The sequence below is a fragment of the Micrasema longulum genome, unplaced genomic scaffold (genome assembly GCF_059751315.1).
Source record: "Micrasema longulum isolate JH-2025_06_02 unplaced genomic scaffold, ASM5975131v1 h1tg001296l, whole genome shotgun sequence".
In the NCBI taxonomy this organism is placed as follows: Eukaryota; Metazoa; Arthropoda; class Insecta; order Trichoptera; family Brachycentridae; genus Micrasema; species Micrasema longulum.
Window position 1 is genome coordinate 306623 of NW_028278483.1, and position 22261 is coordinate 328883.

Genomic DNA, 22261 nt, shown 5'->3' on the forward strand with positions numbered 1-22261 from the left:
GTCGTTGTTGTCAAAGTTCTATTGTCTACGACGGTTTTACGTCAAATTTCTTATGTATATTTGCTGAGATGCGTTGTTGATTTTATTTGATTATAAAGTATTTTGGTGATTTTACAATAGAAGAAGCGGCGGAATGGGTAACGCTGACACAAAACTAAATTTCCGAAAGGCGGTTGTCCAATTAACCTCGAAAACGCAGGTAATTTCCGTAAATTCAATACTCCCACTCAAAATCTTACAATATGGGAAGTAAGTAAAATTTGATAATTGTCTAATTAAATGATTTTTAGGAATTAGATTATCATCACACCCAAAACCGCAATAGTTTGCATTATAATACCGGGTAAAATCGGACAATATCCTCGAATACACAGTCAATTTGCGTTTTATTTTGAATATATATTTTTTTATTTTGCAAAATATGATCGAAATGTATTTGACAAAAAACTGATATGAACTCTGCCGTAGTGTAATTAGAATCCAATAAGAAAATCAAAAGCTTTTCTTGAATTATAATTTTAATTCAATAATTGGGTTAATGTGGGTTGTAATTTGTTCATTATTGAAATATAGATGTACGTTCCGATAATAACGATTGTTTTATCATTATGATTTTTTCTTAAGCTTGAAATATTAAGAGATGGCGTACTAAACACGTTCGGGAAACAACACAAGAATTAAACGATATAAATATATTATAACTGCCAAAACTTAAGAAATGTGGAAGTATGTAGGCAGATTGACAAATGCTTCACAACACAGTAAATCTGGACTCTTTTTGTTACATGGAAAGTGAGATGATCAGTCTTACGCTTCAGGTTTCAGTCCAGGAATATTTCCTGTCCACCCTGTCGTGAACACGAGACCTCGAGCATGCTTCGAAGTGGACTTATCTCCATTCGATTTCCTTTTTCGGAATTTTAACCCGAGATTGGCTGTCGAGTGGAAAACACTCGTCTCGTGCTCTGATTCTTTTTCACACACATAACTGTATTCTTTTCCCCCCTGGACACAGAACATAATGTATATCTCCATTCCGTGTGAATCGCATAAATCACATTGAATCAGTCCAACATCGCTCGCTTCGAAAAGTAGCGTGGATGCTTGGACTAGAGAGAGGTAATCATTCTTATGCCGATATAGAGTCCATGTTAAATATTTCTAGTCTACAAAAGGTAGAACTAATATTGATTCCATATATATGTTCGGCATACTGAATCGATGTTCCATCATTACTGGGACAAATAAAATTGCATATTCCCACTCGTAGGTTGAGAAATAATGAACTACTGTTCATCGATCAGCGTAAAACAAACTATGGCCTTAATTCTCCAATGACCCGTCTTTGTCGTATTGGTAACTCGAGACAAGATCTGGACTTTTTTAGTTTAAGTTTACAGCAATTTAAAAAAGCACTAAATAAATAGTCCATATCTTGTCTTGAAGTCCCTTATGTTTGTCAATGCTTCTTTTCTTTTTTAAAAAATGTTTTTAACTATTCTTTTATTGTAATATTAAAACCCTATAAATTGTATAAATGGACAATGTCCGTCAATAAATAAATAAATAATAAAATAAATTAAGAAAAGATGTGCCTTAGAAAATGCCTTGACATTTTTTCAATAATCGCTTCTCTCTCGAGATGTATGTCCGCTAAATATATGTTTATACGGTAGATATATCGGCAATATTTATTTGCCACCTCGTGTTCGTTCGTTCGCCGCTTGTCATAGTTCGTCATGTTCTTCCAAGCACTTTGGAAGAACGATTTGAATGAATCAAAGTGTTGCTGACTCCGAGTGATACTGTCGCAGGTCATAGATGCGGCGGACGACGCATTCTGGGAGCAGTTCTGGTCGGAGAGTGTCACGGGCGTGCAGGATGTGTTCGCACTCGTGCTTAGCGAGGAGCTGCGGACGCTGCGTGAGCAGGCGCCTCAGAACCTGGCCACGCTGTGCTACAAGGCTGTGGAGAAACTCGTCAAGGCCGTGGACAGCAGCTGCCGCACCCAACACGAGCAGCAGACAGGTAGTGCTATGTGCTACCATTGTTCACACACCTTAAGCTGCCGACGCCGGGTGTTTGATGTACTTACACAGTCCCAGAAACTCTAGAACTCCTTTCTTGATTTTGTCGATAATGCTTATCTCAACCTTACATAATGTACGGATCTCGACATTTGTGCACCTATTGTACATAGTTTTACCGCACATTTGTCTGAGAGATCTCATTATGACTGCATTCAGCTTTTCCAATTCCATACTTCGCTCCCATACATCAGGGTCGGCACCAGAACTCCATTGTGAACTGCTAATTTTACCTCCTGCGACAAACATTTATTTGTCAAGGTTGATTTAAGTGCACCGTTCACCCTGTTTCCGGTATTCACCCTCCTTTCAATATCTTTCTCGATCATTCCATCCCTGGTAAACATATTTCCCAGATAAACAAATTTATTTAGTCATACTTTCATTTCTTGAAAAAATGATCACTGTTTTTAATGTTTAATTCGACAGCCCTGAACTGCATCCGACTCCTGACGCGTATCCTGCCGTACCTATTCGAGGATGACGACTGGAGAGGATTCTTCTGGTCCTCCCTCCCTTCAGCATCAGCAGAGAGCGAGGAATCTGTTCCACTGGCACAGTCCCTAGTCAACGCAATTTGTGTTAGTAACTTTGTACATCATAGTACTTTTCTATAATCAAGTTTAAAAGTGCCGCAAATCATCCTAATGAATATTATGTTTTAAACATAGTCACTCTCTGCGATAAATTACCGTCCGAAAATCGGTACCCGGTACCAGAAACAGAAGACGCTGAATTGTGTTCTAGAAATTTTGAAAAATATTTGAAAATCATACTAAAGCATCTAAAGCTTAAAGATAAATAAAAAATTATTCTAAATTTTGTCAAATAAAACCCTGGATTACAAATGGTGTAGTAGTTGCAGTACAGAAAAAAGGAAATATATTTAAAAATATCCAAATTATAAAAAAAAATACAGATATAAATTAAGTGATAATTAAGAAAACTAAAAAAGATTATTAAAAGAAAAATGGAAGAAACAAATAGCGATAGAAAAAAAATATCGTTAACCATTAATGAAAAAATTGAAAAAAAAAAACAAAAATGCTAGCATTCAATATATAAAAGATAATGACCTCGCAATAAATGTTCAAGAACACCCTATAAAATGTGCTACCATGTTCTACAATATTTATTTATATTTAAAAGTTTATTAGATGTAGTTTCATCATCATTCCCTTTCCGCACCTAATGCAGCGTATCTTGATCATTTCTGTCCCATGAAGGTAAGATGATCAGTCTCACGCTTCAGGTACCAGTGCAGGGACTATGAAATATGTTTAGTGTAAAAATACCCTTTTAAATAAATATTTCATATTAACCATGCCGGGAATCGAATTCGAGACCTCTTGCATGGTCGGCAAACGCGCTGACCATTACACCACGTGGCCGAGATGTAGTTTACAAGGGGTAAAAAGAAAAGAAATACAAACTAATATTGTTTTTTTAATAAATTATTATACACAAAACGTTTAATCACTTTCAAAGTTCTTTCTATTGTAGCTAATGAACTAGTTCAATCTTCTATTCCATAGTTGGAAACATTTTTTTTATTTGTCTTCCGTGATGCTTCACAGCGCCTCTATAATTTTTTTCTTCGCCTTAGCAACGTCGGTAAAACGCTTTCCTTTCATGTCTTGGGGGAATAAAAAGAAGTCGCAGGGGGCTACAGCCCCGATACATCGGGTCAATAGTGAAGAAGTTCCGAGCAGGAAGCGAAACTTCACAGCCGCGATCTGTTTGTGACAATCATTCTTCCCAAAAGTGACAAACACACGAAAAAACTGTAACAAAAAATTCATACCTGAAGGAAAAAAATAATACGGTGTTATGTACTTTTTAGTAATAAATGTATTTTATGTTGAATTAGTTACATCAATTAATTTATGCTATGCTGATGATTTATATGTTTAATGAAAAAAAAGATTAACCATTTTATTTTGTTTTTAGGATCTATTATTCTGCCCTGATTTCACAGTCGTCAGTAGCCGAAGAGCTGGACCGGTAACTATAATATTATGTAACATATCAATATCTCCAAACTCGTTTCCGAGTCGATGTAGTCTGGCGATTGGGGAATTTACAAAAATAATTGTGTAATATTAATAATAATATTATTACTATACCCAATATAGTACTAGTTAACAAAATGAAAAGAAATGCACTGTTATTATATTGAGAGGAAGCCGCCTGTGATAAGAGATAATTTTTTTCTATATATTTTAGTAATAGCTTTTTTATGCCACGAGAAAAGAACAGCTGAACTCTAAAACTGTTATCACAATTATCACAATTATTAACAATTATCAAGAAATTAAAATGATCATAAAACCGCCAAGCCTCAAACGGCTCCCGTATGTGCAGAGGATTGGAAACTCTCGGTCTAATAACGCTGCAGGAATGACAAGAAAATAACTTGATAGAGACATAAAATACTCGGCAGTCACTATAGCTGCCCAAATTTTTATTCCATGTTCAAAACTAAAACAATATGCTTAACTTCAAGGCCACTAGAATAAAACCAAATTCAATCTAAACCCACGGAAGCATCATCTTAACAATAGTTGATTGATATAATAAGCCGCCAAAAGAGCTGGTCTTGATATGTAGTCTCAATGACTTAAAAAATGGGCTGGATTTGTTTTATAACAATTTAAAAAAGCCAAGAACTCACTTTTGTAAAAATAGATTTATGCATATCAGCTGTAAGTTGCTCGCTTAAGATTAAAATAACACATTATTATTTTTATTATTATTAATATTCCACTACCGCCAGTGTTGTTTTGTGAATTATTTACCATGGCGAGGTTAAAATCTGGAATACAACAAACGTTTTTCCAGGACAAGGCTGAAGAGCTGTCTGCGCTGGACAGCTGCGAGTACATCTGGGAGGCGGGCGTGGGCTTCGCCGCGTCGCCCCCGCGCTGTCCCGCCCTGGATGCTCGCCGCACCGAGCTACTCCGCCTGCTGCTCGCCTGCTTCAGCGAGGCCATGTACCGCCAGTCCGCTGACATCACAAGCCAACCCAACAAGTGGATCGCGTGAGTCATATCATTCCCCCATTAACATCTCATATATCCCAATTTTTGTTTTCACTGACACGGACCCCTCGCAGATCGCAGTCGACTCCTGGGGATTTATACTGACCACTTTGGGACTGACTGATCTAAATCATTCTTTGTGTAATTTTATTTACTAATTTTGTTTTGATCATCATTTAATATTTAATTATTTTACTCATTAATTCATTTGTAAGTTATGTCTCAGGACATGAATTTGAAAATCAAATTAATGTAAATTAATTCATATTATAATTTTTTTTCTCTGGCTTAATAATAACTGAACTGTCACCGAATGAACAGGTGATTTTGATATTCTCAGCGCGACCCCTAACAAGTTATTTTAGCTATCAATAAGTCATTCCAGTCCACTGTATCGTGCTATTGTACGAATCAATAATCAAGAAACCGACGATTGCTGATCTGACCACTGGATCTGCCGCAAGAGAAAAGTTCGAACATTAAGGTGCCAAGAATCCCAGTACAAGGTAGGTTATTGCATTAATTTGTATCGGGATTCGGTGGCAAAGTAAATAAACATAACGCATATCAACGCCAAATCCCCGAACCAGTAAAACAAGCTAAATTCGAACGTCCGTCTGCTATCTTGCGAGTGGTGCGATATTTTTTTGGTAAATTTTATAAATTCATGTTTAATGACTTATTCAACTTTAAGTAATAAAGGAAAGTAACGCTATATGAATTTCCCTTGTCAGATACCTGACATGTCCCGAGAACCGTCACGCGCTTCCCATGTTCACATCGCTCTTGAACACAGTGTGCGCATACGACCCGGTGGGACTCGGCCTGCCGTACAATCACCTGTTGTTCGAGGACTCGCTGGAGCCGCTGGTGGACGTCGCGCTGCAGATCCTCATCGTCACTCTGGACCACGACACCTCTGGGGAAGGAGACGAGGTACTCTACAATACCATCATTTTTTATCAACTTTTTCTTATGTTTAAGGCTATAAAAATGGATAGTGGTGGTAGGTAGAAGTAAAATGGATTTTGTCATCCGGCCAAACCAATTTTTATATACCTGCTCCACAAATGTGTAGTTTACATTTTAATTTGATGTATGTTTTATTGTATAAATAATATTAAGTAAGTATACGGAGAGAAATGAAATCTATGTGTAATGTTTTAAATTGTGTACTAATACTACACTCTACCTGGCTATTTAATACTAAACCTACCATATGTGCAGAACGTTACCGACAGGATAGCCGAAGTGCTGAAGAAACATAATATTGGAACAACGTTTGGGACTGTGGGAAAAATAAAGAACCATTTATAAACCCAAAAGATAAGAATCCCCTGGAAACAGAAGCTGTATAAACTAAGTTGCCAAGGATGTAATAAAGTGTACATAGGATAAACAGGGCGCACAGCGAAGAAAAGGATCGACGAACACAAAAAAGCGTGTAAACTTGGGCATCCTGACAAATCCGCAATAGAGGAACACTTTATAGACACCTGTATTTTTTCGCCTTCGAACCATAATTTTTACATAAACCTAGTAATTACAGTGCACGAATAATAAAAGAGGCAATTGAAATACACAGACACCCAAATAACATAAACAAAGACGACGGGCTTAAATTAAACTCAACATGGTTCCCAGCACTACATTTGATTTATTTACGGACTTATTCAGTCCATTCAACAGTGGCAAACACATTTCCTTATAATAGATACAGGGACAATTGAAATAAAATACAACTAAAGAAAATAAAAGCTAGGACAAAAAAAAAATCACTTACTCAGTTTGACCAATATCTCTTTTCCATTTTCAGTCCAACATCCCTGACAACCTGTTCATTAACTACCTGTCCCGGATTCATCGCGACGAGGACTTTGCCTTTGTCCTGCGCGGAGTGACGCGCCTCTTGAACAACCCTCTGGCGCAGACCTACCTCCCCAACTCCGCCAAGAAGGTTCAGTTCCACCAGGAGCTCCTCGTGCTCTTCTGGAAGATGTGCGACTACAACAAGGTGTCATTCTCTGCTAATACAAATCCATCATTATTCATTAAATATTTATCAATTAAGGTTAAAAAACTAAATACGGTTTTTTGTGAAAAATTATGATTTATTTTTTAAAAATAGTAGAGAACATGTCATTAACGCCATCTGTCGGATAATAGTGAGAACTTAATTAAATCCCTATTATATAAAATGTAAAGTTCACAAAATCCATACTCGAAAGCCAAAACAAATCACACCTGAACCAGAATAATCTTCTCCTTGTCTTCCAGAAATTCCTATACTACGTGCTGAAGAGTAGCGACGTCCTGGAGATTCTAGTCCCTATTTTATACCACCTCAACGATTCTAGAGCTGATCAGTGTAAGTTATCTTTGTCGATTACTTACTTTCTAAACAATATCTGTTAAAATTTGTGGAACAATTAGAATGAGGAGAAAAAAATATACACATCACAATGTGCCAAAATTACGCCGCAAACAAAGATTTGAAAATTGTCATTATATTGTTATAATTTTTAAAAGTACAGTAAAACCTCTTTTTTTAAGTTCCTCTTTTTTACAGTTCCCCGCTTTTTACGCCGAAATGTTTAGGTCCCAATCTTTTCCATACATTCTCATTCAAATATTCTCCCCAATTAACTTTTTTTACGTTTTCATAACCCCGGTATTACGTGGAAATTTTTAAAACTCATTGATCGAGAATAAAATCGAGGTAAATAAAAAAAATGTGTAAATTATTGTCTCGAACTAAATTCAAAGTAGGTGCAGTGTAATTGACCATTTTGTTTTAGGTGTCTAATTTTGTCATTTTTCTAAATTGTGACATGCGGTTGACCCATGTTTAGGAAGAATAAAGTCTTTACATCAATAAATTACGATGCAGAATGTTTAAAAATTTGGCAATAGAAATATTACTTGAAGTTATAAACATAATGTGAAAAAAAGATAGTTTAAACAGTTATCATAAAAGTGTGAAACAATTTTGCTGCGATTTAGATGACAGTTGAAATTCTGTGGTACCATACTAAAAAAGGGATTCCATATAAATAAAATTTCCCAATATTTAGGGGAAAAATCATTTTATGCGAATACAAATTTTTATTTTCGTGTTTTTAAGGTTAAGTACCTGTACTGTACATGTTTTTTTTAAATACAATAATAAAAAAAAACACATTATAGTATTGATTGAAAAAATACAAAATATTTTTACTTAAATCATAGGTAAATATTTATAAAATGATGAGAGTTTTGAAAAATTTTCTGCTGTATATTTAGTATAGTCTAGTACAATAATTATATTTTTATTTAATATAATTTTTTCCATACATTTTTCATTTCCTCACTTAAGCGTTCTCTTCAGTTTTACACTTTTTTTTGTTGCTCCCTCGAAAAACGTAAAACAGGGGTTTTACTGTACTTTGTAATTTGTGTTCCAGCTCGTGTGGGACTTATGCACATCGGCGTGTTCATCCTCTTGCTTCTGTCAGGGGAGCGCAACTTCGGCGTGCGGCTCAACAAGCCATACACCGCCACCATCCCCATGGACATCCCCGTATTCACAGGCACCCACGCCGACCTGCTGGTCACCGTGTTCCACAAGATCGTCACCACCGGCCACCAGCGTCTGCAGCCGCTCTTCGACTGCCTGCTCACCATCCTGGTCAATGGTGCGTTGTATGTGGCTCACTGTACCGGAAGGTGGCGGGCCATTTATCTATTGTATAAATACTCGTAGCTGTCCAAATTTGGATTCCACGTTCAAACTTAAATATGACGCTCGACTTCGAGGCCACATTGAAATCCCTACCCGCTTATCCGGATCCGTTTCGGATGTCTTGTGGCCTCTTTTTAAATCCGCGCATTTCAAAAACTTTTATTTTTTAATTCAAAAAAATATATTCTTTGTTCTACAAAAGATTCGCGTTACTGCTTTCAATGCCCGTCAGTGCACCTCAGTATATATCGTCAGTATACTGACGATGTCAGAACCACGACCCGTCTCACCTCGCTGGGGATCCAACCGAGGACCTGAGTTTTGGTAAGCAAACGCACTAAGCAGTACACTCACGGCAGAATAATCTCTACTCTATGTCTGTTTCAGGATTTTCTGAGAGATGCCATCAAAACCGAAACACTTGTTCGAATTTCTGATTCTATTACACACACAGAACGGCATTCTTTATTCTACCTGCAGTAAATGGAATACAATATTTTTGTTGCCGACGTAACGCGGCGTATGCCAACTTGGCGGCCCTTCCTGGGGCCTTTCGATATAATTTTAGCATAGGGACTTCAGTATGTGTAAGCGAGGTACTACCTCCCCAATAAAGACCAGTGTTTGTCGCTTTCGGGGGTGGTCATCGCCATACTGAAGCACGTATAGACTAGGAATCAATAAATGTAATATTATTGACTGCCTACTATGTTATTTAATGTATCATAAAATAAACTGTTCATTATTCTGTGTGAATGTTGATCGCCGCGCGGTCTGCGGGGAACTGCGGCCGGGTAGCAGGAGGGGGGCGTCCTTATACGTGGCGCGAGAGAGACCGATAGAGCGGGCGAATGTGCTCGCTATCTCTCTCGCCGCGTGATTGGTCAACCTAGTACCGCCCGCTATTGGCCTAGCACCGCTGCCGCACGGCAAAATGTATTGTATATATAAAATAATAGATCGCCGGGCAAATAATAGATCAGTCAAATTGTCACGCTACTAAGGGCTTTTACTCTCCACCTCGTCTCCCTGCCTCGCTTCAAACTGGACCTCACCGCCACCTGGAATATTCGACCGCCGCTACCCCCTGGACTTGGAACTCGGATACTCTTTGGATTGGATTTTGGACCCCGGATAATATGGACCCTTGGCTACTTCCCCGGAACACACCCCGCCGTTCCCGCCGACGGAGAGATACCGGCCTTACAACCCGGTTGCCTGCTTCAGGATTGCGGCCGCCAGTGCTACTCACTAGTGACCCCGCAAGGGATCTCTAGGCAGCCATACCTCCCCCGGAGCTTATCGTTCGTCGGCCGAGAACTGCCTACGCCCGGCCACTCTGCATTGACATCAGCGCCTAGTATACAGTTCTTGTGACTGGCGCGATTGCTACGGAAGCCAGTGATCCGCCGCGTCTGTTACAATTTTATTTAAAAAGGATTAAAATTTGGATAGTGAATAAAAAATGTGAGGTTTTAACAACCATCAATGCTTGTAAAGGTCGCCTTAGAAGGAAGTTTTAATGGTTGTTTTGTTTGCAGTGTCTCCGTACCTAAAGACCCTGTCCATGGTGGCTAGCACCAAGTTGCTGCACCTCCTGGAGGCTTTCAGCACCCCGTGGTTCCTGTTTTCTGCCCCCGCCAACCACCACCTCGTCTTCTTCCTCCTGGAGATGTTCAACAATATCATACAGTACCAGTTCGACGGTAAGTCAGCGCTCTTTAACCTGATCTTGTACTTTTTGTTAAACGGAAGATATCTAAGTGCTATTCGACTCTTTTACTCAATTTGATTTGTGAATTTGAAAGAGACATCTCGGACTAAGCTGGCGATATACGGGGGTCGATTGATATGGTCCAGCCCTGAACTGTTTCAAAGAGGATGAGACAAAGTCTTTGCACCTTATTTTTCATATGCGCTTCTTTCAGCGATGCTCCGACATTTCTATAACTTCCTGCTAGAACATTTGTCCGACTCCGGCCAACAATTGATCTACACCGCACATGACCTTGTCGTTATCCAAAAATTTATTTCCGAGTAAACGTTCCTCGAGTTTTGGGAATAGCCAGTTGTCCCTGGGGACTAAATCGGGTGAATATGGGGCGTATTCATTCAAACCCAGCTTCGTAAATAGCAGCCATCGTCACTAACCCCTCGTGTGCTGAAGCATTGTCCCGATGAAACATCACCTTACAGCATTTTGCAGTGGTGAGCGGCCTGTTGTAACCAAATCGTTGCAAGTCCCTCGGTACTTTACACCTAGACATATTAGGCTATATAATGCGTACACATCAGTTCGACTGGTCAGCTCGAAGTAGATCAGGGGTTAAGCATATCAATGAATGTTTCCTATTTCACGTTATTATTGGATTATTGAAGGCATAATTTCCATTGAATTAAGAAAAATAACACAAAATTTGTGTAATTTAAAATGCTTGTATTTGTTTTCAAAAATAAAATTTTAAGATTTTGCTGCCACAGTCCTAATATTTCATTTATTATCTTTAAGTCATTTAAACAAACTTTACTTTAATACTGAGTCTTTGTATGAGAATTAATGTATCAAAGTTTGGTCCAAGTTTTAAGAGGCGTAATCTGCCGATCAAAAAGTAATTATATTTTAGTAGCATAAATTTTTGTGTATTTTTAAGAATGATAAAAGAGATAAAAGTGTATTTTTTAACAGAAATGCCTCAAGTAGTGATTGTTGCATGTTTATTGAATTTTATTAGTGTTGCGATTTTGAAAAAATAGCATTTAAAAATGGCTAAATGGTATGATTTCCTTACTTTTTATCAGACAGCCTTAACTAAAAATCAGTTTTTTTTTTATATTTATATAAAAGTGAATATAAGTACATAAATGTGTGTGCATGTCTTTGTGTTTAGAAGGATGTGTGTATTTCTGTGCATGAGTAGGAGGGAGAAAAGGCTTTGGAAATAATCTTTGCGGTATTTAAATCCATTTTGTTTCCAGGCAATTCCAACCTGGTGTACACGATAATCCGCAAGCGCTCCGTGTTCCACAACCTCGCCAACCTGCCGCACGAGCACGGGGCCATCCGGCGCTCGCTGCAACAGGGCGGAGGCTCCCGGCGCGCTTCCGGCCGGCCGGGAGCGCCCTCGCGCGCGGAGGGTCGCCGCCCCAGCGCCGAGGACGCGCCCATGGAGGGCAGCCGCCCCGCGCAGCCCGCCGAGCCCGGCACGCTCAACGCCACCCTCCCCGACATCCCCGGTGAGTGGTGAGCTAATCGGATTACCGATCTTAAATTAAATGATGCAATATGTGGAAAATTTTCGTAACTGGAAGTGTTTATGCCACATATAGGATGAGTGGTAAGCGCATGATTGATAGGTCGCTTGTTTTGCGGCTTTATCTGAGGACTGCTCTGGGTGGACTATGGCTGTATCTAGGAGTTTTCTCCACTCTTGTCGGCCCGCTGCCCTTCCTCTACAGTTCCTCACTTTCAACGTTGTCGTATCTGCGCTGACGCAGTCCTTGCAGTTTTATGTTAGTAACATTGCTGCCCTGAACTCCAATACAAAATGAATACAAGTGTAAGAATTAGGTTGCTGGCTGAGGGTTGGAGCACCTACTCCAGTTTAGAGGTTGACAGAAGACACGAGGTTTCTATAATAATGAAATGTTAGCTCTCTTCACCCCCATGATGATGGAAAGCGGATATTTTTTCAGTTTTGTGTGATATGGGTAATAATATATCTTATCATTACTTTTAAGGTTAAACCACACTATAGCGTCGCTACACTCGGCAGCCCTGCGCGCCAAAATTTTGTATGGAGTGCTTCGGGGCATAGCACAGCTTTAGTATGGTTTTTTCATCCAAAATAGCTTCAATTTCAGTGTTGCAGAACAACGTATATTTGATTTTAAAAAAAAAAATTACAATTCATTACCCACTAATTTCAAAGACTTTTCGGTGGGACACATTTAAAAAAAAATTTAAAACAGGTTTATTTTTCATTGTTTAATTTATATTATACAAATTTATTTATTAACAGGCACTATAAAGTATTCAGAAGATATTTCTTCAGTTATTTTTTTTTCATTTAAATATCTTTCAAGTTAATGATGATTTGTGGGAGATCATTGAACAACCTTGGAATAACGCAATTTAATGTTCGTTCTCTGAAGTAATTTGTAATTCGGGGAAGTTTAAATTACAAATGTGTGTTGCCGCGCAGTGCCACTCTAGTGCGGTTCGACCTTTAGCCAACGAGACTTTTTACATATGTATTTTATTTAATACTAAATACACATATTCAATTAACAAATAATGACAAATGATTGAGATTTATAGCAACAGGGAGGGGAAACATTTTTGAGAAGGGAATATGTCAATGACAGGCAATAAGTCCTGTAAATGCCTAGCTTTCCGTATTTCCTTCTTAAAAATGTTTTCCCTCTGTCGCAATAAATTCCCATCTTAGTAACTTCCTGGGAAGTGAGATCCAGCCTCGTTTCCGATTATTGTTTACGACAAATGCTTAAAACTCACCTCGACTTCCTTCCCTCAATGACCTTAATGTTTACATGTCAAGATACTGGAACTTCAGTTCTGATGATACAAAACAGAGGAAATGAAACTTGTGTTAGTACTAAATGTGAGTTGTAATCATTTATCAATAAGGTTTTTTTATTATTCGCATATCCTTTGTTAGTTTATCGCAATATTTTTGTAGTACACCATTTTCCTTACATAATATACTTTGGTAATGCTGTACAGATTACTAGACTTTTAACATGTGTAAAATTGTCGAAATCATCTGATCTTTTTGTCAGCCCGCGATCGATAAGAATCTTCGACTTTTTCAAATCAGAAGATAACTTAGCCACGTGGGAGATTCGATAATTTAACACACGCTTTTAAACCTGGAGTGCTATTCTGAATCTTCTCGCGGGGATAGAGAAGATTTCTACTGTTTATAATGTGGGGATTTTAACTTTTTGCCTGCGACTACACTTTGCTTCTTATATGGCCACTGATCGCGCCACTTGCATGTTGGCAGATGAACGCTCGAAATTGGTCCGGTTTGCGGGATATGTTATCTTAATTTACTTTGCCACTGAACCATAATACAATGAATGCAATTTCTTACCTTGTACAGGCCTTCTCGGACAGACTCGATGCTTTTATCCGCGCCAAAGGTGGCTACATCGAACAATAACATTTTTTTTTAAATTTACAATATACTGAGAATTTAAATTTAAAAAAACAAAATTGACAAAATTACAGAATCTTTAATTGTTAACACTTCAAGCGCCGAGCCCTGTATATAAATCTATGCAAAGTCTCGCAGCAGTTTCCTGCAATGGTCTCTTCCCTCAGACAAAATCCAAACTTGTACACTTCTCCCGAAAATGGCTTTCGTTTTGGAGAACTTAATGTGTTCACCTAAAGTTTTCTTTTACTCTAATGTCATCTTGCTTGGTTTCAAATGTTTGTGTGATTTGACGTTTAATCATCAGCGAACCGGGTTGTGGTCCCGTGGCTAGCGTTGCGGGCTCGCGGATCAGAGGCCCGAGGCTCGCTCCCCGCTCTGCCGCAACCTGGTACCCATTTTTTGGTAGTGAGCTATTTACAACTCGTAAAGATCCCCAGGTTATATTCGGTAGAAATCTTCTCTAGCCCCGCGAGAAGATTCAGAATACCCTGGTGCTTTTTCCCCCGTCTATCCTCAGATCTTTCATATCCAATTTACCTCGGAATTACATAGATCTACATATGCCATTGTTTTACGAGTAGCCGGTGTCGTGTAAGTTTCGAATCCGCATAGCAAACATAGAAAGGAATTTTTATTGATATTGACTGTACCTAAATAGAGAAGTAAAGTCCCATTGCTTGAAATAGTTGTCAAAACTCAATTGTAGGATACCATTTTTCAGCCACTTCAAACTAGCACCATATCATATGCTATTCTATAATCATATAATATCTTATCAAATATGTTAGATGTTGACGTAAGTTGTGTTCAATTTTTTTCAAAATAAAAAATGAGCATCAAAAGTAAAACTTCACTAAAATCAACAGCTTGCCACCACATACCGCACCTGAGGACATAATACCCGTATGCAGAGACAAACCTTAAGGTGAGGAAAGTACATTCTATTGTCTTCACCTTCGGGTTATTCTCTGCATTTGAGATTAGAATGTACTTTTTTCACCTTAAGTTTTGTCTCTGCATACGGGTATAAGTCTCCTTGGCCGGCCCACATACACGGAAAATTTGCTCGTTGTCAAACGAGAAAAGCCGCCCGAAGGAGCTCTCTGTAATCTGGTAGCCTTTGCATCTTTGTGCTGAAAGAAAGTAATCCAGAAGTACATAATATGCGCTTCATTGGATTGAGAAAAGAGGGAAGTGAATTCTTTACTGACTGGGATTAAATTGATTGCGCAAGATCAATTCGCCGAAATGATTACAAACCTTTTTAAAAGCCTTGAAATTCTTTTGATTGGGATATCCGCAGCAGCACGAAGTGGAGTCAACTAAATAATAACTAAAATCAACAGATAGAAGAATTGGAGAGATATGGATGTTCAAACATAGGAAAAATTGTAAATGTTACACAGTTTGTAAAGTGGCCACCTAAACCAGCCATTGACAGGTAAAGCCCTGTAAATGCCTTGACTTCCAAATTACCTTCTTTAAAATGTTCTCCATCTCTGTTGTAATTTGTTAATCTCAATGCCTCCCCAGGGGGTAAAACCCTGAATGACTAGCTCAAAATATTGTAATAAAATCAACCGGTCCAAGAAGAAGTTTAAAAATTGGAAAATCATTTACAGGCGTTGCCTAGTATGTGAAATAATTTGATCAGATGAATTTCTTCGAACAATAAAGGTTTCAGTTTGTTAACTTCACTAAAATCAATGAAGAATGGAAAAATCGAAGAAATATAGATGTTCAAACATAGGCAAAATGGTGAATGGTACACAGTGTGTGTGGCCGCTTAAACAAATATTATTTTATTAAATTACGAGCCTTCAAAATGGAAGGTTAAGCAGATGAAAATGAGTATCTTAGACACCTGTTCGCGTTCAATTGAGCGAATAAAGCTGCTTGTGATATTTGCGCAGTGTGCATTGAACATGCTATGAATTATCGGCTAATTGTAACCCGTGACCACCCAACCCCACCCCCCCAGGATCGCATCACTTTTTTTTTTTCATTTTTCATTGAATGAATTTTTGTGAAACTGTTTCAGCAGTTGCTTGTACCAAATCTTTAGGCCACGCTTCTCTGAACTGTTATTTAGAAACCGTTTAATTTGTGAAACGGTAACGGTTACTGCTACTCCGTTTAAATAACCGAAATGCCCATCGTTACTTGTAATAAAATAAAATAATATATGTATTGTAAAAGCAAAGACGATATCTTATACAGCAGAAAATTTTCTTTCTGATGACTTATAACCTTTACTCTTTTGTTTTGCTTTTGGTGCTTATTTTTAAATTTGTAAAAAAGTGGACCCGACATTTGCAACACCTAATATATAGGGCATACTCATTGCCAATGTTTTGAACTCTTTCCGCAGCTATCGGGCAAATGACGGAGCGGGAGTCAGCCCACCCGGCCTCGCAGCCTTCGCCGGACGTGTCCACCGCGTCTCCCTCCCCGTCCCCCGCCCCCGAGGAGGTGGAGCCCCTCGCCCCCCCGGAGGACTGCAGGTCAGGGGGGGACGGCCAGGACGAGACGGTGAGCGAGGCCTATAAATATGATCGCGTTTGTGTTAATCATATTCATACCTGATTTTGGATACCTAAAACACAGTTTGGTAAATGTGATGTAATAAAAGTGGTAATTTAAGTTTGGGGAACAGAAAAAAGTCACAGGGAGCCAAGTCACGGTTGTTAGATGATATTCGTTTACTTTTGGTTCAAAAATTGATCCACTATGATGGCTTTGTGAGACAGCGCATTATCGTGGTGCAAAATCCAAGAGTGATTCTTCCACAAATCTGGCCAAATAACCAATGTTTTGAACTACTGACTGCAAACTAAATGACAGATCGCGCTCAAACTCAGCGTCATTTGTAAAATTGTATACTAAATCACCAGTAGGTAGTCATGTTTTGTTTATTTAGCTCCACACGTAAAAATGTCTGCCTTAAAATTGGTCGTACCTAGATAGGCAGACTACACATAGTCCAGAGATTTTGTCAATAAACTATTATTATTATTAATATAGAGTACATTGTGCCAACTTAGCGAAAAAAAAAATTCTAAAAAATCATTTACGCCGGCCTTTTAAATTACTCAGTCTCAATGCTTATTTGAGAGAATGTATATTGCATCGACTCAAGATGGGCTTATACTCATATAAAATAAGGTTTGTAATAGTTGCAGTTTTTTCAAATTATTTCAATGTAACCTCGAGTGTCAAAGTGGGACAATAGCCATTTTCATAATTTTTCAGTAGAGACGATTTTCTGTTTTAGATATACAAGATACCGATATTAAATATATTTTTATACCTCCAAAATCTAAGATAAGTATTATTTCAATAAAAAACACAATTAGAAAATGTCCATCTGTTTCTCTTGTCAAGATTCAAAAAACAATGGAAAGGGGGGTTTATTGTTCATTGTATAGAAAAACATTTTTATTTTATACTTCTACTGCATTATAACATTCTCTCTAAACTGTTTTTGATATGCATCTTTAATTTTTTGTTAAGAAAATCGTTTTTCTATCTTTACCAATCAAAAACCCGATTGTGCCGAAAATGGCGATTGTCCGACTTTGGTACTCATTTGTAAGATGCTTAAAATTTTAACAACTGTTCAAAAGTTGTAACTATTTGATGCGGAATGTGATTCTTCGCGTGAGTGTGAAAATATATCCCGATTTTCGACACGGATTAGACGCAAAACACCCCCAAAAATGTTTTAATACATATGTGTGTTTCAGATTCTGGAAAAGTTGTCACTTGCGGAAATTGTGGAGGTGGAATCTAGAGAAAGGCGTCCCCTAGAGATCCCAGACAATGTCCTCCCCGCAGCACCAACTCCCGTGCAGAGCTTCCAGCGTTCAGTGACGCAGGTAAATACCATCCAAGATCGTCGATGATAGTTTGGTTGTGGTCCAGCTGGAGGTGACAGAAGAAACTACGTTGTGCTTCCAAGTGTATTTATATTGGTTATGGTGAGCGGGAACAGGGAATCGAGGTGACAATCTATTTGTCATCTGTGCCAGGTACGCAGTATATCGGATGTTTTGATTCTATTGTTGTCTACGTACAGGAAATGCGCAATTCAAGAAATGATCGAGTATTTTTTTGTACGGGAGGCCAGGAGGCCCAATTACAGTGGTGAATTACAGTAAAAAACACCCAAGCTTGAGACATTTTATATTTGTGATCTCCTTCCGTGCTCAAGGCAGGCGTCTTAACCACGGAAATAAATTAGACCACGGAGGCTGCCTATGGACTATTACTTACTGAATCCACGTCCGCTCCCTAGGTGGAGAAAATGGTAACTACAAAATCTCTCAAGGTTTCTCTGTCTGCGGCCGACTCCAATGTGTCCCACCGAGACCAGGTTCGCATCCTGTAATTCGGGCGTGAACTGCCGACAAGCTCTCAGCCGTGGACGTCCAGAATCAGAAGAAACTGATGCCTTGTGAAGTAGATGAGCACAGTTAAGGCTCTCGGGAGATATCACCTCTGCTTGATGACAGTTGTCATCGGAGGTTGCTTCGTTCCTTGTCTTATTTCAACATTCCTTACAAACTCGAACCACCACACTTCCAGTATTCTTAGGCACCTATTTTTAAAACGCAATAGCTGTTCTGGTTTGGGCCCTAGTGAGGTGCCACGATTCGCATCCATAGAGGAGAAAGGGCTCTGTGCAGGCGTTGTATAGGCCGCCTGTACAATTTGAGTTTTACTGAATAAACATCCGATCTCCAGACATCCTTTATACTGTTGAATACAGCGCTGCACCATAATTTATAGAACGGAAATACAAATATTTCATTAAATTTTTTTGTAGAGAATCAAACCCGCGATCTTTTGAATCTTACAAATCAATTTGTTTTATTCCAGCGCGGGAGTATCCGCGTGGCGGGAAGCGGGGAGGGTGCGGCCGGAGCGCCGGCGGGAGGCGCGGGGTGGAGTCCGAGCTCCGAATGGGTGCACGCGTGGCGCAGCAAGCTGCCGCTGCAGACCATCATGAGGCTGCTGCAGGTACTGGTGCCGCAAGTCGAGAAGATCTGCATCGACAAGTAAGGCCCCCGACAAACTGGATTATTATTTTTTTTGTTTTGTTATAAACAGGCAGCCTTCGCTGATGCGCCTATATCTCGTGTCCTACTTTTTGTCTGCGTTCTTCTTCTTTAAAAAATGCTTTCAAACGGTTTTCGATCGGATTAACCAATATGGAATGGACAACTAGGCTTGGCAATTTATTTCAATCTGAAACCACTTTACTGGAAAATAAGTTTTTCTCGGGATCGAGGTGAAATCAAGGACAGTAGAGCTTCTAGTTATGACCCAGTAAATTGGTGTGGGGATTTAATTGATACATTTCACGCAGGGGGTAGTCATTGTAATCCTTTAGTATCTTGTAAGTTTTTATCGAGTCCCCTCTCTTCCGATGATGTAAGCCCTAGTGCTTTTAATATACCGCGGTAGGGCATCCTTTTAATACGAGTCAATCTTACCTGGTGGTTTTCAGGGGACTGACAGACGAGAGTGAGATCCTGAAGTTCCTGCAGCACGGTACCCTGGTGGGGCTGCTGCCTGTACCGCACCCCATTCTCATCCGGAAGTACCAGGCCAACGCCGGAACCACCACCTGGTTCCGCACCTACATGTGGGGAGTCATTTACCTGAGGTAATTTAATTCCTAGATACTTGTCATTGTAATCAGCTATGATACTCGTATATCAATAAGTAGAAAAATGTTAGTAATTCTAGAGCCAATTTTAAAAATCTACTTTTAATCTGATGAGACTTAATATAGAAGAAGAGTTTACATAATTATGTGCGTGCGACGTTTGTGTTCATGCGTGTGTATGTGCGTATGTGAACGTCGTCCCTTAAGTAACAACACCGCGTAAGTCATTTTTGTTATTTTTACAGGACGGCTAAAACTGATCATTTTATTGAATTGAAGAGGAACTAGACTATAGAGTTTTTAATAGGCGACAGTTTATGGATAAACGTTTCATTTTAAATCATTTTAAGGCGTAATTTAATTGAGCTTTTTAATAAAATAAGCAGTTTTTTCAGCTTCCTGTAAAAATAACAAAATTGACTCATGCCGTGTTGTTGTCTAAGGGACGATGTTTGGTAAGTAAAAGTATAAAGTAAAAATAATGTACGCATATTTATAGGGAAGAGGGTGTAAGGAGAGGACTCGGTGAGAAGTTTGCTCGTTTAAAAATATGTTAATACATTACTAATTATTTATTTTATTTATTCATATAAAGATACATATGAGGTTACTATTTGCAAACCCGGCAAAATCCACCTTTCTTTATATTGAGCAAATCACAAAAAACTGATACAATACTCAATTTCAACTTTTTTTTAAACTTCAATTTTTTATTATAATCAGTAAATGTTTTATACATAAGCAGTGATGACATCAGCATTATTATGTCAAAAAACTATAGTGAAATAATAAATTTAATTTTATACATTCCAACTTTACAATACTCAAGCAGAGGTGGCCATGTTTGCAACAAACCCGATAATTTAAAAGTCAAGTTCTTACAAATAAAGCCGTATTTTTAACTGACAACGTTATAATTATTGTAAAAAATTGTATTCTGAATAAGTTTCAATTAATATCTCACTTTTTTTAGATTTTGGATTTTGCAGGGTTTGCAAGTAGTACCCCTTATATTACAAATAAAAATAATAATGTATTCCTAACTCTATGAGGCCAAGAGTCCTGTGTAGAGTTGGATACGACATAATAGAAAGTGGAAGCATGCATATTATTGAAGAATACTACAAAAAAAAATATTACATAAACATAAATATTGATAAACATCTAGACAACACATAAAAAAAAATGTGTTAGTACTCGTATTATAATAAAAAGTATTTTCAGTTAAGTAATGTTATAATGCTTTGATTATGATTAAAAAATACTGAGTGAATAATGTGCAACAAGGCCCATATAATACGGTAGGTATATCTGCATCCAGTGGTGCATAGGGCACTGCACTTATGCTTCAACTGCAGCGTACTTTGATCATTTTGCAGTCTCACTCTTCAGGTCCAGGAGCAATGTAATGTTGCAGTATGAAACTCCATTTAAAACCAATATTCCACATCCACCCTCCCAGGAATCCAACCCGGAACATCGAGAACACGCCGACCGCTACGCTACGAGGCGCACTTGTCTCTACTGGATTTTCTTTTTCAGAATTACCCGAGAGCGGCCATCGAGCCAGAAACACCCGTCGGTAGTACTAGTTCGGACACGGACTTGTAAATAAAGTATTGTATATGTATAAAGAGTGTTAAAATAAATGTATAATTTATTATTCCGTGAAATTCTAGAAATATGGAGCCGCCCATCTGGTACGACACGGATGTGAAGTTGTTCCAAATTCAGCGAGTGTAGCGTCCGGCGATCGGACAGTCCTGAAAAAGAGCAGAGTCACATACGTATATATTTTGAAGAAGACATGTCTATAGTATTTATATTGATCTTAAGTTTAATTATTACCAGAGTTCTACGGTTCATAAATAATATGAGGAATAATGTTCCCCTTGGGATGTTGTCGTGATGGCACAAATCCTGCCATTAAATTGTTCAAATTTGGTCTCATTTTTGATACATAATATATTTCTTCTTTCCACTTAATTGATGGCTTTAATTAAAAAAACTGGATTGCTCCGCTGGTCCAATTGGGAATCACACGCACGCTAACCATCATTTTATTGTGTCTAACGGAACCTATTTTATTTCACATTTTAAAACATCTGCGGACATTTTTTATATCATTGTAAATTTGCCTTACTGTGAAGAAGACTATATATTAATGAAAAATATATAAAAATAAACACATTTAAATTTCATAAATGATCCCAAATTTATTGATGAGTAAATTAACATGTTTAAGTGGAATTTTAAATATATATATATTGTAATTACATTATTAATTAAATTGCAGAGGTTCATGTTTAAATATTTATTTTTAAAAGATGTTAATATTTTTGAAAATTATTAATTTACTTAAAATTTGAAAAATTGTAAACATGCTGATTTTTCTTGATTGGCCGATGAATAATTTACTTGTACTTATTCTGATTGTAAACAACGATTATTTTTTTTGTGTTTTAAATTATCTAATTATCAAAGTTAATTTATTAATACTTTTATGAAAAGGCATTTATAGGTTAGTTGTTAGTGGTAATTTTACAATAAGAAAC

The 22261-nt window shown here is 38.1% G+C and overlaps 1 protein-coding gene across 1 annotated transcript; it reads left to right on the forward strand.

The window, feature by feature from the left end:
• The first annotated feature begins 6 nt into the window (after window positions 1–6).
• LOC148276041 (protein HID1) lies at window positions 7–21892 on the forward strand. The gene is made up of 16 exons (XM_088234855.1): window positions 7–199; window positions 1815–2028; window positions 2517–2668; window positions 4038–4091; window positions 4929–5128; window positions 5863–6064; window positions 6945–7142; window positions 7406–7496; window positions 8572–8802; window positions 10391–10555; window positions 11826–12083; window positions 16404–16564; window positions 17779–17910; window positions 18914–19092; window positions 19545–19703; window positions 21386–21892. The coding sequence occupies exons 1-16, from the start codon at window positions 134–136 to the stop codon at window positions 21447–21449; spliced, it is 2526 nt and encodes an 841-aa protein (XP_088090981.1). The 5' UTR covers window positions 7–133; the 3' UTR covers window positions 21450–21892.
• Window positions 21893–22261: the final 369 nt, after the last annotated feature.